Genomic DNA, 13,315 nt, shown 5'->3' on the forward strand with positions numbered 1-13,315 from the left:
GAGCATTGCTGTGAGGATTTCATTGCATTAAGCGACAAAAGCTTTAGTGAGGTCAGGAAGTTGAATGATCACCAACTCTCCAACTCTTCTCAAAAGTATTGGATGGAGCACCATCCATCACTCCAGAGAACACAGCTACACATCTCAATGCTGGGGGTTTTATACCCCTCTAGCCCACAACTGGCATTAGGCATGGTGCCAATAGGTTCATGTTTCTCTGCTGCTAGTCCTATTCTATAGGTGACACTTTTCCACATGGACTAGACAAGCTGGGTGTGTGCATTTGACATTTGTGTCAGCATTGGGTGCAACTTAAAGTTAGCAGCTGAATTTATTTATGAGAAGGTTAGAATTCTTTTTCTCTCATTTTCCAAATGGATTGGCGAAGATCCCAAATCCAAATGTAGTCGATTTACCAAGAGAAGCTGTTTCTGAAGTTTGTCAGATTATAGATGTGTCGTTTAGATGATCTTTAGGTTTTGTTTTTTTTAATTATTTGCTATTTGGTTGTCCAAGACTATGCTTAAAGACAACACAGATGTTCACACAATAAAAAAATTATGAACCATCCAATACTGACTTTGGCTTCTCTACCATGTTTAAAGGTTTAAGACCACCTCAATAATAATGATTCCGATAGCACATGAACGCAGCTTTTTTCATTAACAATAATATTCTGTTTCTGAATAAAACCTGTTGTTCAACACACTCTGTTCCACCAACCACTTACAGAGGCATTTTCTTGCCAATTTGCATGAGTACTGAGGGCATTATAATTATTTTCATTTGGGACGTTTATGACATTTGCTCAGTAAGAAGCTAATGTAATGTTATTTTATCATTATTATTTTTAGTATTTTTATTTTAAGATAATAGAGAATTGTCAGTGGTATATTGCCTTAATGTTCAAACTATCAAATTGACACATTTGTTTTAAAATAAAGGTTTAACTTGTAGGAATGTCACTGTAGGAAATGTAACGGGACAGTAGATGGCAGCATGGAGCCAGGTGTCAAACGCTTCACCCCACTGAACCATTTTCAGACAGTTGGTTCAACTGTGTTGATGCTTAACTCTGGCTAACAAGCAATGGAGGTCTGTCACCCACAATTTTATATTTATACAGCATTATATTATATTATATACCAGTTGCAAAATTTTAAAGTCTTGAGCAAATGGGGTAAAGAGAACATCCTCCTGTAAACATGATCACAATATAGATTTCAATTTAATTCAAAGATTTATAAGACTGTATTTATAAGACTAAAAAGTGCTAAAATAATAATGATTAAGGGAAAATAGGCGCTGGTGACAGACTTTTATTTTGAAAAGCAGCCCCTTTCCTGCAGCTGCTGCTGCTCTTCACAGTTCCTACCTGAGCAGCTGGAGTGATGGCGACGTCGTTGGGATCAAACACCTACAACAGACAGAACTGGGAGGACTCGGTAGGACAGAGAGGGGCTTTTTTTTATTTTTAAACTAATGTGACATTCAGTCTACAGACCTCCTTTGTCGGTTTCCTCTGTATTTCTCTTTTCGAGACGTAGAAGCTTCTTATATTTCGCGTCGCGTGTGTTTAGCTCTCCAGCTAGCCGCTGCAGCCTGTCTAACTCCAGTGGGCTTAGCTAGCGCTAGCTAACTGGTTAATGAGGACCCCCGCTGATTCAGCTGAACTGCAGACCAGCTTCATTATACGTTCATGTAAACACAAAAAGTTTAACATATCGTTCCCTCGCGTTAATAACGCGTTCCCTCCAATTAGCTAGCCAGCTAACAACCTGTTACCACCATTTAAACAAGGTTTCCTCGATGTAATAAATAAATCTCTCCCTCGGTTTAAAAGGCATTTCTCTTTATTTTATGTTAGATAGACAGATAGTTCCCTCAGAAACAGCGACGGAGAAATGTGTAGTATGTCCAGGACTGATTTCAGGTTATTTGGTCACCAGAGTGCACTATAGCTAGTAGTTTTAGGGATGCACCGATACCACTTTGTCCTTCTGCCGATACCAGACTTTTAAGAGTCTGCCGATACTGAGTACCGATACCGAGACCAACTCTGGCTTAAATACTGGATAGAGGACTATAAATCCCGATATTTACAGTGTTCCACTTTTTATATCTTATCACAAATAAGATATACTATGTTTGAAATGACAGCGTTTACAGGTTCAGTAAAGGTAAAGGTGCACGTATTTGTCACTGTACAGCGAAATGTGTCCTCCGCATTTAACCCATCTGGTAGTGAACACACACTCACACACACACACACGTGTTAGGGGCAGTGAGTACACACACACACCCAGAGCGGTGGGCAGCCAACTCCAGCGCCCGGGGAGCAGAGAGGGTAAAGGGCCTTGCTCAAGGGCCCAACAGTGGCAGCTTGCCGAGCCCGGGAGTCGAACCCACAACCCTGTTATCGATATCCCGGCGCTCTAACTGCTGAGCCACCACTGCCCATTTAAGTAACTGCACATTTAAAAAGTTTCAGCGCTCTGAATAAAAACAAATTGCCACAATGCAGAAACACAAGTAGGGAAGCTTAGTCTGGCTAATCTCGACCAAACAGCTTTTTAATAAGTGTTTAAATTCTCATTTCACAGCAGTGAAAAAATACCAGATACATCTGGTCTCTCTGTAAAAAACAAACAAACAAACAAACAAAAAAAAAACGACGAAGTCGAGGCCTTTAAACAAGCTGCTGAGACTCAACCTTTGGTTTCAGAACCAAAAAAACCATCATGTGGAAACAAAAGTTGCTAAAACAGTTTGGAGGTTCTTCAGTTTGATACTGTGGAGGAACCTTCATGGAACCTCTGTTTTGAAGGTTCCTCAAAGCACCTTAGGAGGTTCCTCCACAGTATCAAACTGAATGACCATCCTCAATGATCTTATACTTCTGACAGTGAACTAGAACACAGCAGTTTACGGTTTAGTGTCTTAGCAGCAATGTTTGCAGATAGTGTCTGCAAGGGTACAGGGTGGAAATCTCACATAAAGATGTGTGTGTTTGTGTGAGGGGTTACTATTCAGACCAACTCCCTAAGATGTTGTATAGAGGTGTCCTTTGCATGTGTGAGTTGCTCAAAGGTAGTGACTCTGGAGTGTTCTGGGTAAATTGGGTAAGAAGGCTGGGCAATACCTCATTCATATTTTATGTGTTAGTGTTCTGCTATGAGTCTGTAATCTCTGTACTTCTCTGTACTAGATCTGATGTTTTTGTCTCTGCAGGACTTCCCAATACTCTGTCAAACATGTTTAGGGGAAAATCCTTACATTCGCATGGTGAGTGAGCTCCACATACAGCAGAATAAAGTGTACCTTAAATGTCATGATTTCATTAGAGAGGTGCGAAAGCAACTCGAACAGCGTTAACCTTTCTTATTTTTCTTTTCTTTATTTCTTCCAGACCAAGGAAAAATATGGCAAAGAATGCAAGGTAAGTATGAGTTTCTGTATAAGGTTGTTGAAGTAAGTGGCAGCTGTTCAAGTAGAGACATCTAAAACTGAAGGGTTTCCTATATGACCAGTGATTGCTCTCCTCTCCTCAGATCTGTGCACGGCCCTTCACCGTGTTCCGATGGTGTCCGGGCGTGCGCATGCGTTTTAAAAAGACAGAGGTGTGTCAGACTTGTAGTAAGATGAAGAATGTGTGTCAGACCTGTCTGCTGGATCTGGAGTACGGTGAGTTTCAGTAAATACCTTTAGAATATCTGCCTTTCATCCATTCTGCTCAGTGAATGATTGATAGAAACTTTATTACAGAGCCAATAGCTTTTCAGGCAATTTCACACTTGTCCTAAATACATGAGGCTGCATGCAGGACCGATTCTGGGCTTATTTGAGGCAGAGGGCTAATTATCGCTGGTTTGCTTACAGAAGAATCGATCCTGTAGATCGATGGTGCACTTTGTAACGTCACTTTTTTGCACGCATTATTGCAAAATGGTAGGGTCATCCCTTTATTGCTTTATTATTTTCAGTGGATGCTAACACTGTGAGATGGCGAAGAACAGGGCTTTCTAGAGTCATGATTAGAGCCATTTTACCATGCAAACAAGCAGCCGTTTAAAAAAAAAAAAAAAAAAAGTTTTTTGCCATGTAGGAATTAAGTCGAAGCAGCCATGTGACAAAATGAACCAATTGCACGAGCCCATATGGAACTCTCCAAGTGCTCTCGGGTCCGCAAAAAAATTATGATGTGAAAAAACGCCCTTGGTGAGCGTGCCTGTCCTGCTTAGTACTATTCCCAAACCAGGCTTTGATGTTTTCTGTTTGTGTGGTGGTGATGCTGATTTACCTGTACAAGTGGCAGTTACAGTATATGTACATGTTCTTTCCTCTTATTTCCATACCTAGGCCTTCCTATCCAGGTGAGGGATACTGGGCTTTCCATCAAAGATGACGTGCCAAAATCAGATGTCAACAAGGAATATTACACACAGAACATGGAACGAGAGGTGAGGTTTGTTTGTTTATTGCTACTCTTTTTTTTTTTTTTTTTTTTTTTTTAACAGCTGTAACAGTGCATTTTCACTGAACACTATAATAAAGTGCTGTTTATTTTTTCTGTTTCAGATCCAGAACTCTGATGGTACACGGCCTGTGGGTTTACTGGGCAAAGCTCCCAGCTCCAGCGACATGCTGCTAAAGCTTGCCCGGACCACACCATATTACAAGAGAAATCGCCCTCACATCTGCTCCTTCTGGGTGAAAGGAGAGTGTAAGAGAGGGGAGGAGTGCCCTTACCGGTGAGTAGGTCAGGAATGTGAACCTACTACACATTTGCACTAATTACTGATTGGATTAAAACTGTGAACTAGAGTTGTCCCAATCCGATCCATTGACGCATTTTATGTGACTTGTGTATTGGCTTTTAAAGCTGATACACTTCCGATTCTTAATTTTGCTGTAGCAGAGTGCCATCTGGCATCATTTAGGCACCAATAGTAGACAAGGTCCTCAGCCACTGCAGTTATTTGAGAATTACCCTAGACAGATTGTGACGTTGTTTTGTTGGGCAAAACAAAACGGAGCTTTATTTGAACTGATATGTGCAGTGATGTTACCAGTTAGCAGCCAAAACGAAACTTTCCGTCGCACCTTTAATAGTGCCATGTACAAAATCCTTGATCGGGAACCACTCCAGTGTTTTTAACCCAAATTCTGCTGCCTGTGTGGGCTTATATTATAAGTCAGGTTTATGCAAAGGGTTTTCTGTTCATTAACAAAGAACAAGACAGCACAAAAACCTAGCGTTGACTGCAGATGCCTGCAGTGATTCACATGGTGGCAGTGTTGTGCTAAAAATAAAAAGCTTGGGATTTAAAACCTGAAGGAGTGACACAGTGGACACACTTTTTTTCATAATGCGTCCTCAGACCCAAGCACCCCTGTTTATCACTGCTACTGAAATAAAATGAGAACATTATAAACTCATTTAAGAGTTTGGTTCATTTATTCAAATGTTATGTGCAGTCTATTGCAAATTAAAGAAGCAATAAATAGAACTGTTGAGATGGAATTAAGTCATTATAAGCTCATCAGAAATGGCTGTAACCATTAAATGAAGGCCATTATTAAACATGGGGCCACATTCATATATTTCTAAATAGGCTTTCTAGAAGGACCGGCTGTGGTGTTGAATTTAAAACGAGACAGATGCGGTAGTGTTTATTGTAAAGAATGCTGCAAGTACCAGGACCAAAAAGGAATGGTGGGCCATAAAGGTCCAGATATAGCCTCCTAAGCAGTTTATCATGTGTATGAGAAGTTGCAGACAGAATTAAAAAAAGACCCTTGTTCAGTCTCACAGTTGAGGTTGGGGTTTAACCAAGACAAACTCTGCAGCACTTTTATTCTGATTTTATTCATACTCAATCTGGATTAAATGCAGCGTTGTTCAACATAATTTTTCTTTGGTAAATGAGTTGAGTTAAAGGGTGTTTTTATTCATGTATCTTAATTATCAAACCAGACATGAGAAGCCCACGGACCCTGATGATCCACTCGCAGATCAGAACATTAAAGACCGTTTTTATGGCATCAATGACCCAGTGGCTGATAAACTGCTGAAGAGAGCATCCACCATGCCCAGGCTGGACCCACCTGAGGACAAAACCATCAGCACCCTTTATATAGGGGGTCTGGGCGAGAACGTCACAGACTCAGAGCTCAGGTGACCAGTAACACTGTGTTTATGTATGATTGTTTGTGCTTTTAACCCTACGGACACTCAAGTTTCTTATCTTTTTTTTTAGCCAGACATTGACAATGTTTTAATAATGTGAAAATACACCGTACTTGGAAAACAATACTGTGGCCCACTCCCCGCGAAGAACCACACTGATTTCATTTGAATACCACAAAGAAGGCATATTTCAATAGTTTAAAGATTCCTAAAATGAACAACAGATGTCTGCCACATAACCAGTGTTATTTATGACTTACTTTATCAACAGCTGTTTCACTTCTGTCTAAAATAAATGACACCTATGTGGCCTTAACTTAAAATTACAAAATTCAAACAAAATTATATTAGTTTATAATTGTACCACAGTGTTGTAGTAGATTTTGACCACGATTAACAAAAAAACATTTTTTGGATTGGCACAAAGGGCAAAAAATGTGTGCCTGTCTTGCGTAGTAACAAGCCCTTCCTGTGTTCAGGGTGGTGTGTTACAACAGGAAAACACTAAAAGTTGCTGGGCAGTGGGTTGGGAACCACTGGCCTAGAACGCTTTTGTGGATTTCTGACAGGTTCCAGAGTTGGAAGTTTATTGAAAACAAAATATTAGTTAATTTAATAGTAAGGGTAAGTATCATATCTTTTGGTATGATCTCATATACAAGGGATAGAAATCAATGCAGATTGGTCAGGTCTGATGGCAACATGAGCATGGCAGTATAAACTGTAGTAAAGACTGTCTGTAATGTTGTAAATACATGTATGTACACAGGTAGGATAGTGTAGTGTGAGGAATCCTGCCCAAGGACTCAAACCTTATTCTGCCATATTTATATAGGATATTTAAGATTTTTATATTCCAAATCCAAAGTCTTGTTCTTAAAATGACAATATAGTCCATTTTAGGGATAATATGGCACTCAAAACAATGTCCAGTTAAAAATACAGTTACACTTGTTACACTACAGTAACAACTCAAAATGCAACTTTCCTCAGCGACAATTTCTCCCCCAGCTTTTGCTTAAGAGACGAACAATGCAAGAACCAAAATGTAACTGCCAAAAGTCAATTATTTTTACTGCTAAACATGTGGCAAGAGGTCAAGAGCATCCTCCCTAATTCATTTAGTGTATCCAAGGGGCAAGACTTCTTAAAAAAATGGAGAATACAGGGTTCACAGCCTGTGCATTTTGCCATAAATGTAGCTGGTGTTGGTTCTAAATTCTCTCCCTTTCCCGCCTCAGGAGTCATTTCTACCAGTTTGGGGAGATCCGCACCATCACTCTAGTGCAGAGGCAGCAGTGTGCGTTCATTCAGTTTGCTACGAGGCAGGCAGCTGAGCTCGCTGCTGAAAAATCATTTAACAAGCTCATCATCAATGGCCGCCGGCTCACTGTCAAGTGGGGCCGCTCCCAGGCAGCCAAGGGCAAGGAGGTTAGAGAAGGCTACAGTGAGATGGGCACTAGACTGGAGCCTGTTCCTGGTCTGCCTGCAGGTTAGTGTGTGTGTGTGTGTGTGTGTGTTTGTGTCTGTATGCTAGGTATCAACGGGGCCAATATCGCTTTCTGTGCCGCTACACATTTCGAACACCAATTTTAATTTATAACATTTAAAGAGTCATTATTGGTGCTTTGTGCTTATGCTTATACATCTGAACCAGGCGATTTACTGGTCATGCCAAAGTATCTGTTTACTTTTGGCACAGCAGTTAAGTAAACCTGATTTGTATGGATGCTTCATAAGATACAGTGGGGGGGGGTATTTAGTCAGTCACCAATTGTGCAAGTTCTCCCACTTAAAAAGATGAGAGAGGCCTGTAATTGACATCATAGGTAGACCTCAACTATGAGAGACAAAATGAGAAAAGAAAATTCAGAAAATCACATTGTCTGATTTTTAAAGAATTTATTTGCAGATAATGGTGGAAAATAAGTATTTGGTCACCTACAAACAAGCAAGATTTCTGGCTGTCACAGACCTGTAACTTCTTTAAGAGGCAGTGGTGGCTCAGCGGTTAGAGCGCCCTAGCTCACTAGTGTGTGTGTGAGTGTGTGTTCACTACCACAGATGGGTTAAATGCGGAGGACCCATTTACAAATACGTGCACCTTTACCTTTTAAGAGGCTTCTCTGTCCTCCACTCATTACCTGTATTAATGGCACCTGTTTGAACTCATTAACAGAATAAAAGACACCTGCCCACAACCTCAAATAGTCACACTCCAAACTCCAGTATGGTGAAGACCAAAGAGCTGTCAAAGGACACCAGAAACAAAATTGTAGACCTGCACCAGGCTGGGAATCTGCAATAGGCAAGCAGCTTGGTGTGAAGAAATCTACTGTGGGAGCAGTAATCAGAAAATGGAAGACCTACAAGACCACTGCTAATCTCCCTCACTCAGAGGCTCCACACAAGATCTCAGCCCGTGGGGTCAAAATGATCACAAGAACAGTGAGCAAAAATCCCAGAACCACACGGGGGGACCTAGTAAATGACCTGCAGAAAGCTGGGACCAACGTTACAAAGGCTACTGTCAGTAACACACTACGCTGTCAGAGACTCAGATCTTGCAGCGCCAGACGTGTTCTACTGCTTAAGCCAGTACATATCCGGGCGCGTCTGAAGTTTGCTAGAGAGCATTTGGATGTTCCAGAAGAGTATTGGGAGAATGTCTTATGGTCAGATGAAACCAAAGTACTGTTACTGGTACAAACACAACTCGTTGAGTGAATGCGGAGTTGCATCCAAAGAACACCATACCAACTGTGAAGCATGGGGGTGGCAACATCATGTTTTGGGGCTGTTTCTCTGCAAAGGGACTAGGACGACTGGCCCTACATGAAAGAATGAATGGGGCCATGTATTGTGAGACTTGGAGTGCAAACCTCCTTCCATCAGCAAGGGCATTGAAAGTGAAACATGGCTTTGTCTTTCAGCATGACGATGATCCCAAGCACACTGCCAGGGCAACAAAGACGTGGCTTTGTAAGAAGCACTTTTAAGGTCCTGGAGTGGCCTAGACCGTCTCCAGATCTCAACCCCATAGAAAACCTTTGGCGGGAGTTGAAAGTCTGTGTTGCCCGCCGACAGCCCCAAAACATCACTGCTCTAGAGGAGATCTGCATTGAGGAATGGGCCAACATACCAGTAACGGTGTGTGCCAACCTTGTGAAGACTTACAGAAAACGTTTGACCTCTGTCATTGCCAAAAAAGGATATATAACAAAGTATTGAGATGAACTTTTGTTATTGACCAAATACTTATTTTCCACCATTATTTGCAAATAAATTATTTAAAAATCAGACAATGTGATTTTCAGAACATAGTTGAGTCTACCTATGATGTCAATTACAGGTCTCTCTCATTTTTTTTAAGTGGGAGAACTTGCACAATCGGTGACTGACTAAATACTTTTTTTTCCCCCACACTGTATACTAGATGTCCAAATGTTTGTAGACACCCCTTCTAATGAATGCATTCAGGTTCTTTAAGTTGCACTCACTGCTGACACAGATGTGTGGAGGTGTAGGTGCACGCACACAGCACGTCTATGAGGTGGATTGGTAATTATCCAAAATCCTTACCACACTTAAGCTCTTGTCGCTGAATGCAATCAGATTCTCACCACAATGCTCCAAAGTTGAAAGCCAGTAAAAAGCCTTCCCTAGGCAGTAGAGATGGTTACTCCAACAGCAGCAGTATAAACCCTCTTTATTACTATTATTATTTTATTTGTAGTTTTGTAGTGGGTTTTGTAATCAAATACCATATTCTGACACTATTTTGTACTCTTATTGTGTGTTTAGCTTTGCCCCCACCCCTAGCTTTGGAAGATGAGACCCCAGCTAACTACTTCAATCTGGACCCCAGCAGCTCCCCTGCAGTATTGAATCTTAACCTGCCCCCTCCACCTGGCCTGCCCAACCCACCGCCACCAGGTATGCTGCACTACAAACTCTATTTAATTAATTAAAAATAAACAACTGTTAAAAATTGATCACAAAATACTCTTACAATAGGGGCTAATGGCTACATCTACGTTTGGTATCACTAATTTGCAGACCCACACTGACCCAAATCTGAACCCAAGAAACTTGTGCACACAGTTTACTGACCTGGAGAGCAGACATAGTGTGGATTGTGTAATTCATTGTAGAGACAGGGTGAGGGTCATCTACAGATGACTGCATTTTTAGAAGAAATAATTTTGGATGCAAAAGAGCTCCATCTCAACCAGCTACAACTGTAAAATCTGTTTTTAGATATGTCTGAATAATTTAGATATGTCTGAATAATTGCAATATTAATTATAATAATATAAGTAACACACACTATATATATTGGAGACACTAAATCATGGTGCTGTAGATGTGACATTGGACATACTTGTGTGTTACTTCAGGTTTTGGCCCACCAATTTTCCACCCCATGGGCCCGCCACCTCCTCCCCCTATGGGTCTGAGACCACCAGGGCACATCCACTACCCGTCCCAGGACCCCCAGAGAATGGGCGCTCATGCTGCAACTCACCATGGAGACTAGAAGCTACGCCTGTCCTGGATTCTGAGCTGGTTAGCTGTGGGCAGGGAGTGGTCCGAGTGCACCTGCTGAGACTGTAGTGCTGCTGAGCAGCTTCCTGCAAGCGAGTGATCTTCTGATGAAAGGCCAGTGTGACGTAATGCAAAACATCAATGCCTCTGTTTATAAAGCTTATGTTTCTAGCTGATGAGATGGCGTCACATAACTGACTCGTAATTAGACTTGTGCTGACCCCTCCGACACCAGGAGTTGAGGTAGAGGCACTGTTGGATTTTGTCTAGACTGTTGACTTTTTTTCTAGGCGTTGGCGGCACAGGGTGTAGAGCTCATGCTTATGTTTACACAGGAGCACAGCAACACGGTTAACGGTGTAAAGCTAATTTGCTCACTTAAGTGTGAATAAAGACAGTGATGAAATAAACTGTGAACTAATCAATACTTCTGTGTGTTTGTCACCTTGTTTATAGTAAAGAGCCTAACATAGTTATTGTGGTGCAAAACCCCCTTTTTTCTTTTTTTTTATAAATACATAATCTAGCAAAATGTCATGATAAATGGACCAAAGTTTGTGGACCACCAGTTTTGGACATTAATGCAGTGTATTTATTACATTTATTTAAAAAATATGATGTCCTGGATGTGAATCCCTGCCTTCAGCACGGACTTTTCTCAGGCTACTCCAGGCTGGAACACTGCTACTGCACTATATACCTTAAGTGGAGCTGCACAAGACCTCTGACCAGAACTGTGTAACCCGAGTCATAGTTGTGTAGTTTTTTAATATTGCTCTGTCCCCTCAGTCCACAGCCTCCTTTCATTTTCAATGCTGGTTCTGTATCTCAGCTTGCCAATAAATGCAAATATATAGCTGTCCACAAGGGGAGCAGATTTTCATATATTCATATTTTATATTTTCATGATTTTTACAACAATAGCAGCACAGGCACAAAAAATAAATGTCACATTTAAGCTGCTTTAACTGAAACATTTTCATTCTGATCTTTAATGGACTTCAGTCTGCTGCTACAACACCGTCGCTACTGCTTTCTTCACACGTGTCTCCCAGAACCTCTTGACAGACAGCTGTGAGTGACACGTTTTCGTCTTGGGCATTTTATCTTTCCTTGTCTCCTCCTTTTTTCTTTCCAAGGCTGATTTTTTTTGTGAGGTTGCAATGTGCTGTTGAACAGCACAGATAAAAAAAAAAAAGAAAAGAAAAGGACCTTTTTTGTGGTGTTTTCTGGCACCCTTGAGGACATTAAACCAACGCTTGTGTCATTAAAATGTGCCATAATGTCAAAGTGGCGGTCAGGAAGTTGTAGTGTACTATACTTTCTAAAGCCATTGTACCAGTTAAGGAACATTGTTCTGTTTACTTTAATAAACAACACTATTTGTCTTAAAGGAGTAGTTTGGCAAAACAAAAATCAAATGTACACTTTTTTTCCACTTTTACTTGCATAGCTAATCACATTAGTACCCATCCATGTTTAGTATACATCCTTTTAATATTCATAAGATGCCTGAAATCATGTATTGTCACGGTCACAAACAAACCGTATCTCCATATCTGCAGGAGAAGGAACATGTAAATGTAAAGACTGCTGGTAGATAAAGTATTTGTGTGACAGCGACAATAAGTAAGCTCAGCTGAGATAAAAGCGTATTCCACTGAATAATAAAAAGGTTTTGTGGAAAGTAGAGTTTTAGAATTTAAATCATTGACGCACTCCACTGACTGTAATAAGAAGAATGTGAACTGCGTAACACTGCGTAGTCATATTTGTAATATAATATTACTCACTCCTCATGCTTTTTCACTGTCTGTGACTCTTCTGTATCTCTCAGCTTATCTACAAAATCGTCTCCTTTAGTGGTGTCTCAAAGCGGGAATTAAACTTTCCGATTGTAGGGGGAGCCCAGGAGCAAAAATGCAGTTTTCATATTGCTGCTTTAAGGCCTCCAAAAACTACATTGCTGAATGGTAACATATGAACTTATTATGAATTTAGCCCTAATGTCTGAGACATTGGTTTTATCCTGTTTTTAAGATGATATTATTTATTATTATTATTATTTTTAAGATTTATTAATGGTGGAGATGCACATGGAACATTAGCTATACATAAAACCTCAGAACACAAGTATGGGTTGATTTTAATGACAATAGGCTTATTTATGTTGTAGACGTACACCATATTTCCAGCTACGCCACTGTAAAGAAATCTGCACTGGGTTTTTCCGTAATGAGTTTCACATCAAAACCATCCTGAATTGCTTTGTTGGGAAGGTCTGTGGGATTACCTGTTAGCTACATTAGCCATGTATCTCCTGTGCAAAAATGCTGAGCTGCACACCTCAGACACCAAACTGATTCACTTCATTCGGGGTAAGGGTAAACTTTTGTACATGTTTTGGCCAAACTATCTGGCCTTTATGCTCTAGTTATTGCTTTAACTGCTAAAGCAGAGATGGCGAAACTCGCTCTTTAAGGGCTACATGAGCTGTCTGCATGAATCCGTTTCACACTTGATGCTTCTGCTTCTATCTCCAGCTTTAATTTCTGCTCTATGTTCATGACTGGCTAG

The 13,315-nt window shown here is 40.7% G+C and overlaps 1 protein-coding gene across 1 annotated transcript; it reads left to right on the plus strand.

The window, feature by feature from the left end:
* The first annotated feature begins 1,361 nt into the window (after nucleotides 1–1,361).
* LOC140549822 (pre-mRNA-splicing factor RBM22-like) lies at nucleotides 1,362–11,165 on the plus strand. Its single transcript, XM_072673564.1, has 10 exons — nucleotides 1,362–1,445; nucleotides 3,232–3,285; nucleotides 3,410–3,439; nucleotides 3,552–3,684; nucleotides 4,360–4,460; nucleotides 4,579–4,751; nucleotides 5,978–6,178; nucleotides 7,432–7,682; nucleotides 9,995–10,126; nucleotides 10,591–11,165. The coding sequence occupies exons 1-10, from the start codon at nucleotides 1,392–1,394 to the stop codon at nucleotides 10,728–10,730; spliced, it is 1,269 nt and encodes a 422-aa protein (XP_072529665.1). The 5' UTR covers nucleotides 1,362–1,391; the 3' UTR covers nucleotides 10,731–11,165.
* The last annotated feature ends 2,150 nt before the right edge of the window (nucleotides 11,166–13,315 follow it).

The sequence above is a fragment of the Salminus brasiliensis genome, chromosome 2, assembly GCF_030463535.1.
Source record: "Salminus brasiliensis chromosome 2, fSalBra1.hap2, whole genome shotgun sequence".
NCBI classification, from domain to species: Eukaryota; Metazoa; Chordata; class Actinopteri; order Characiformes; family Bryconidae; genus Salminus; species Salminus brasiliensis.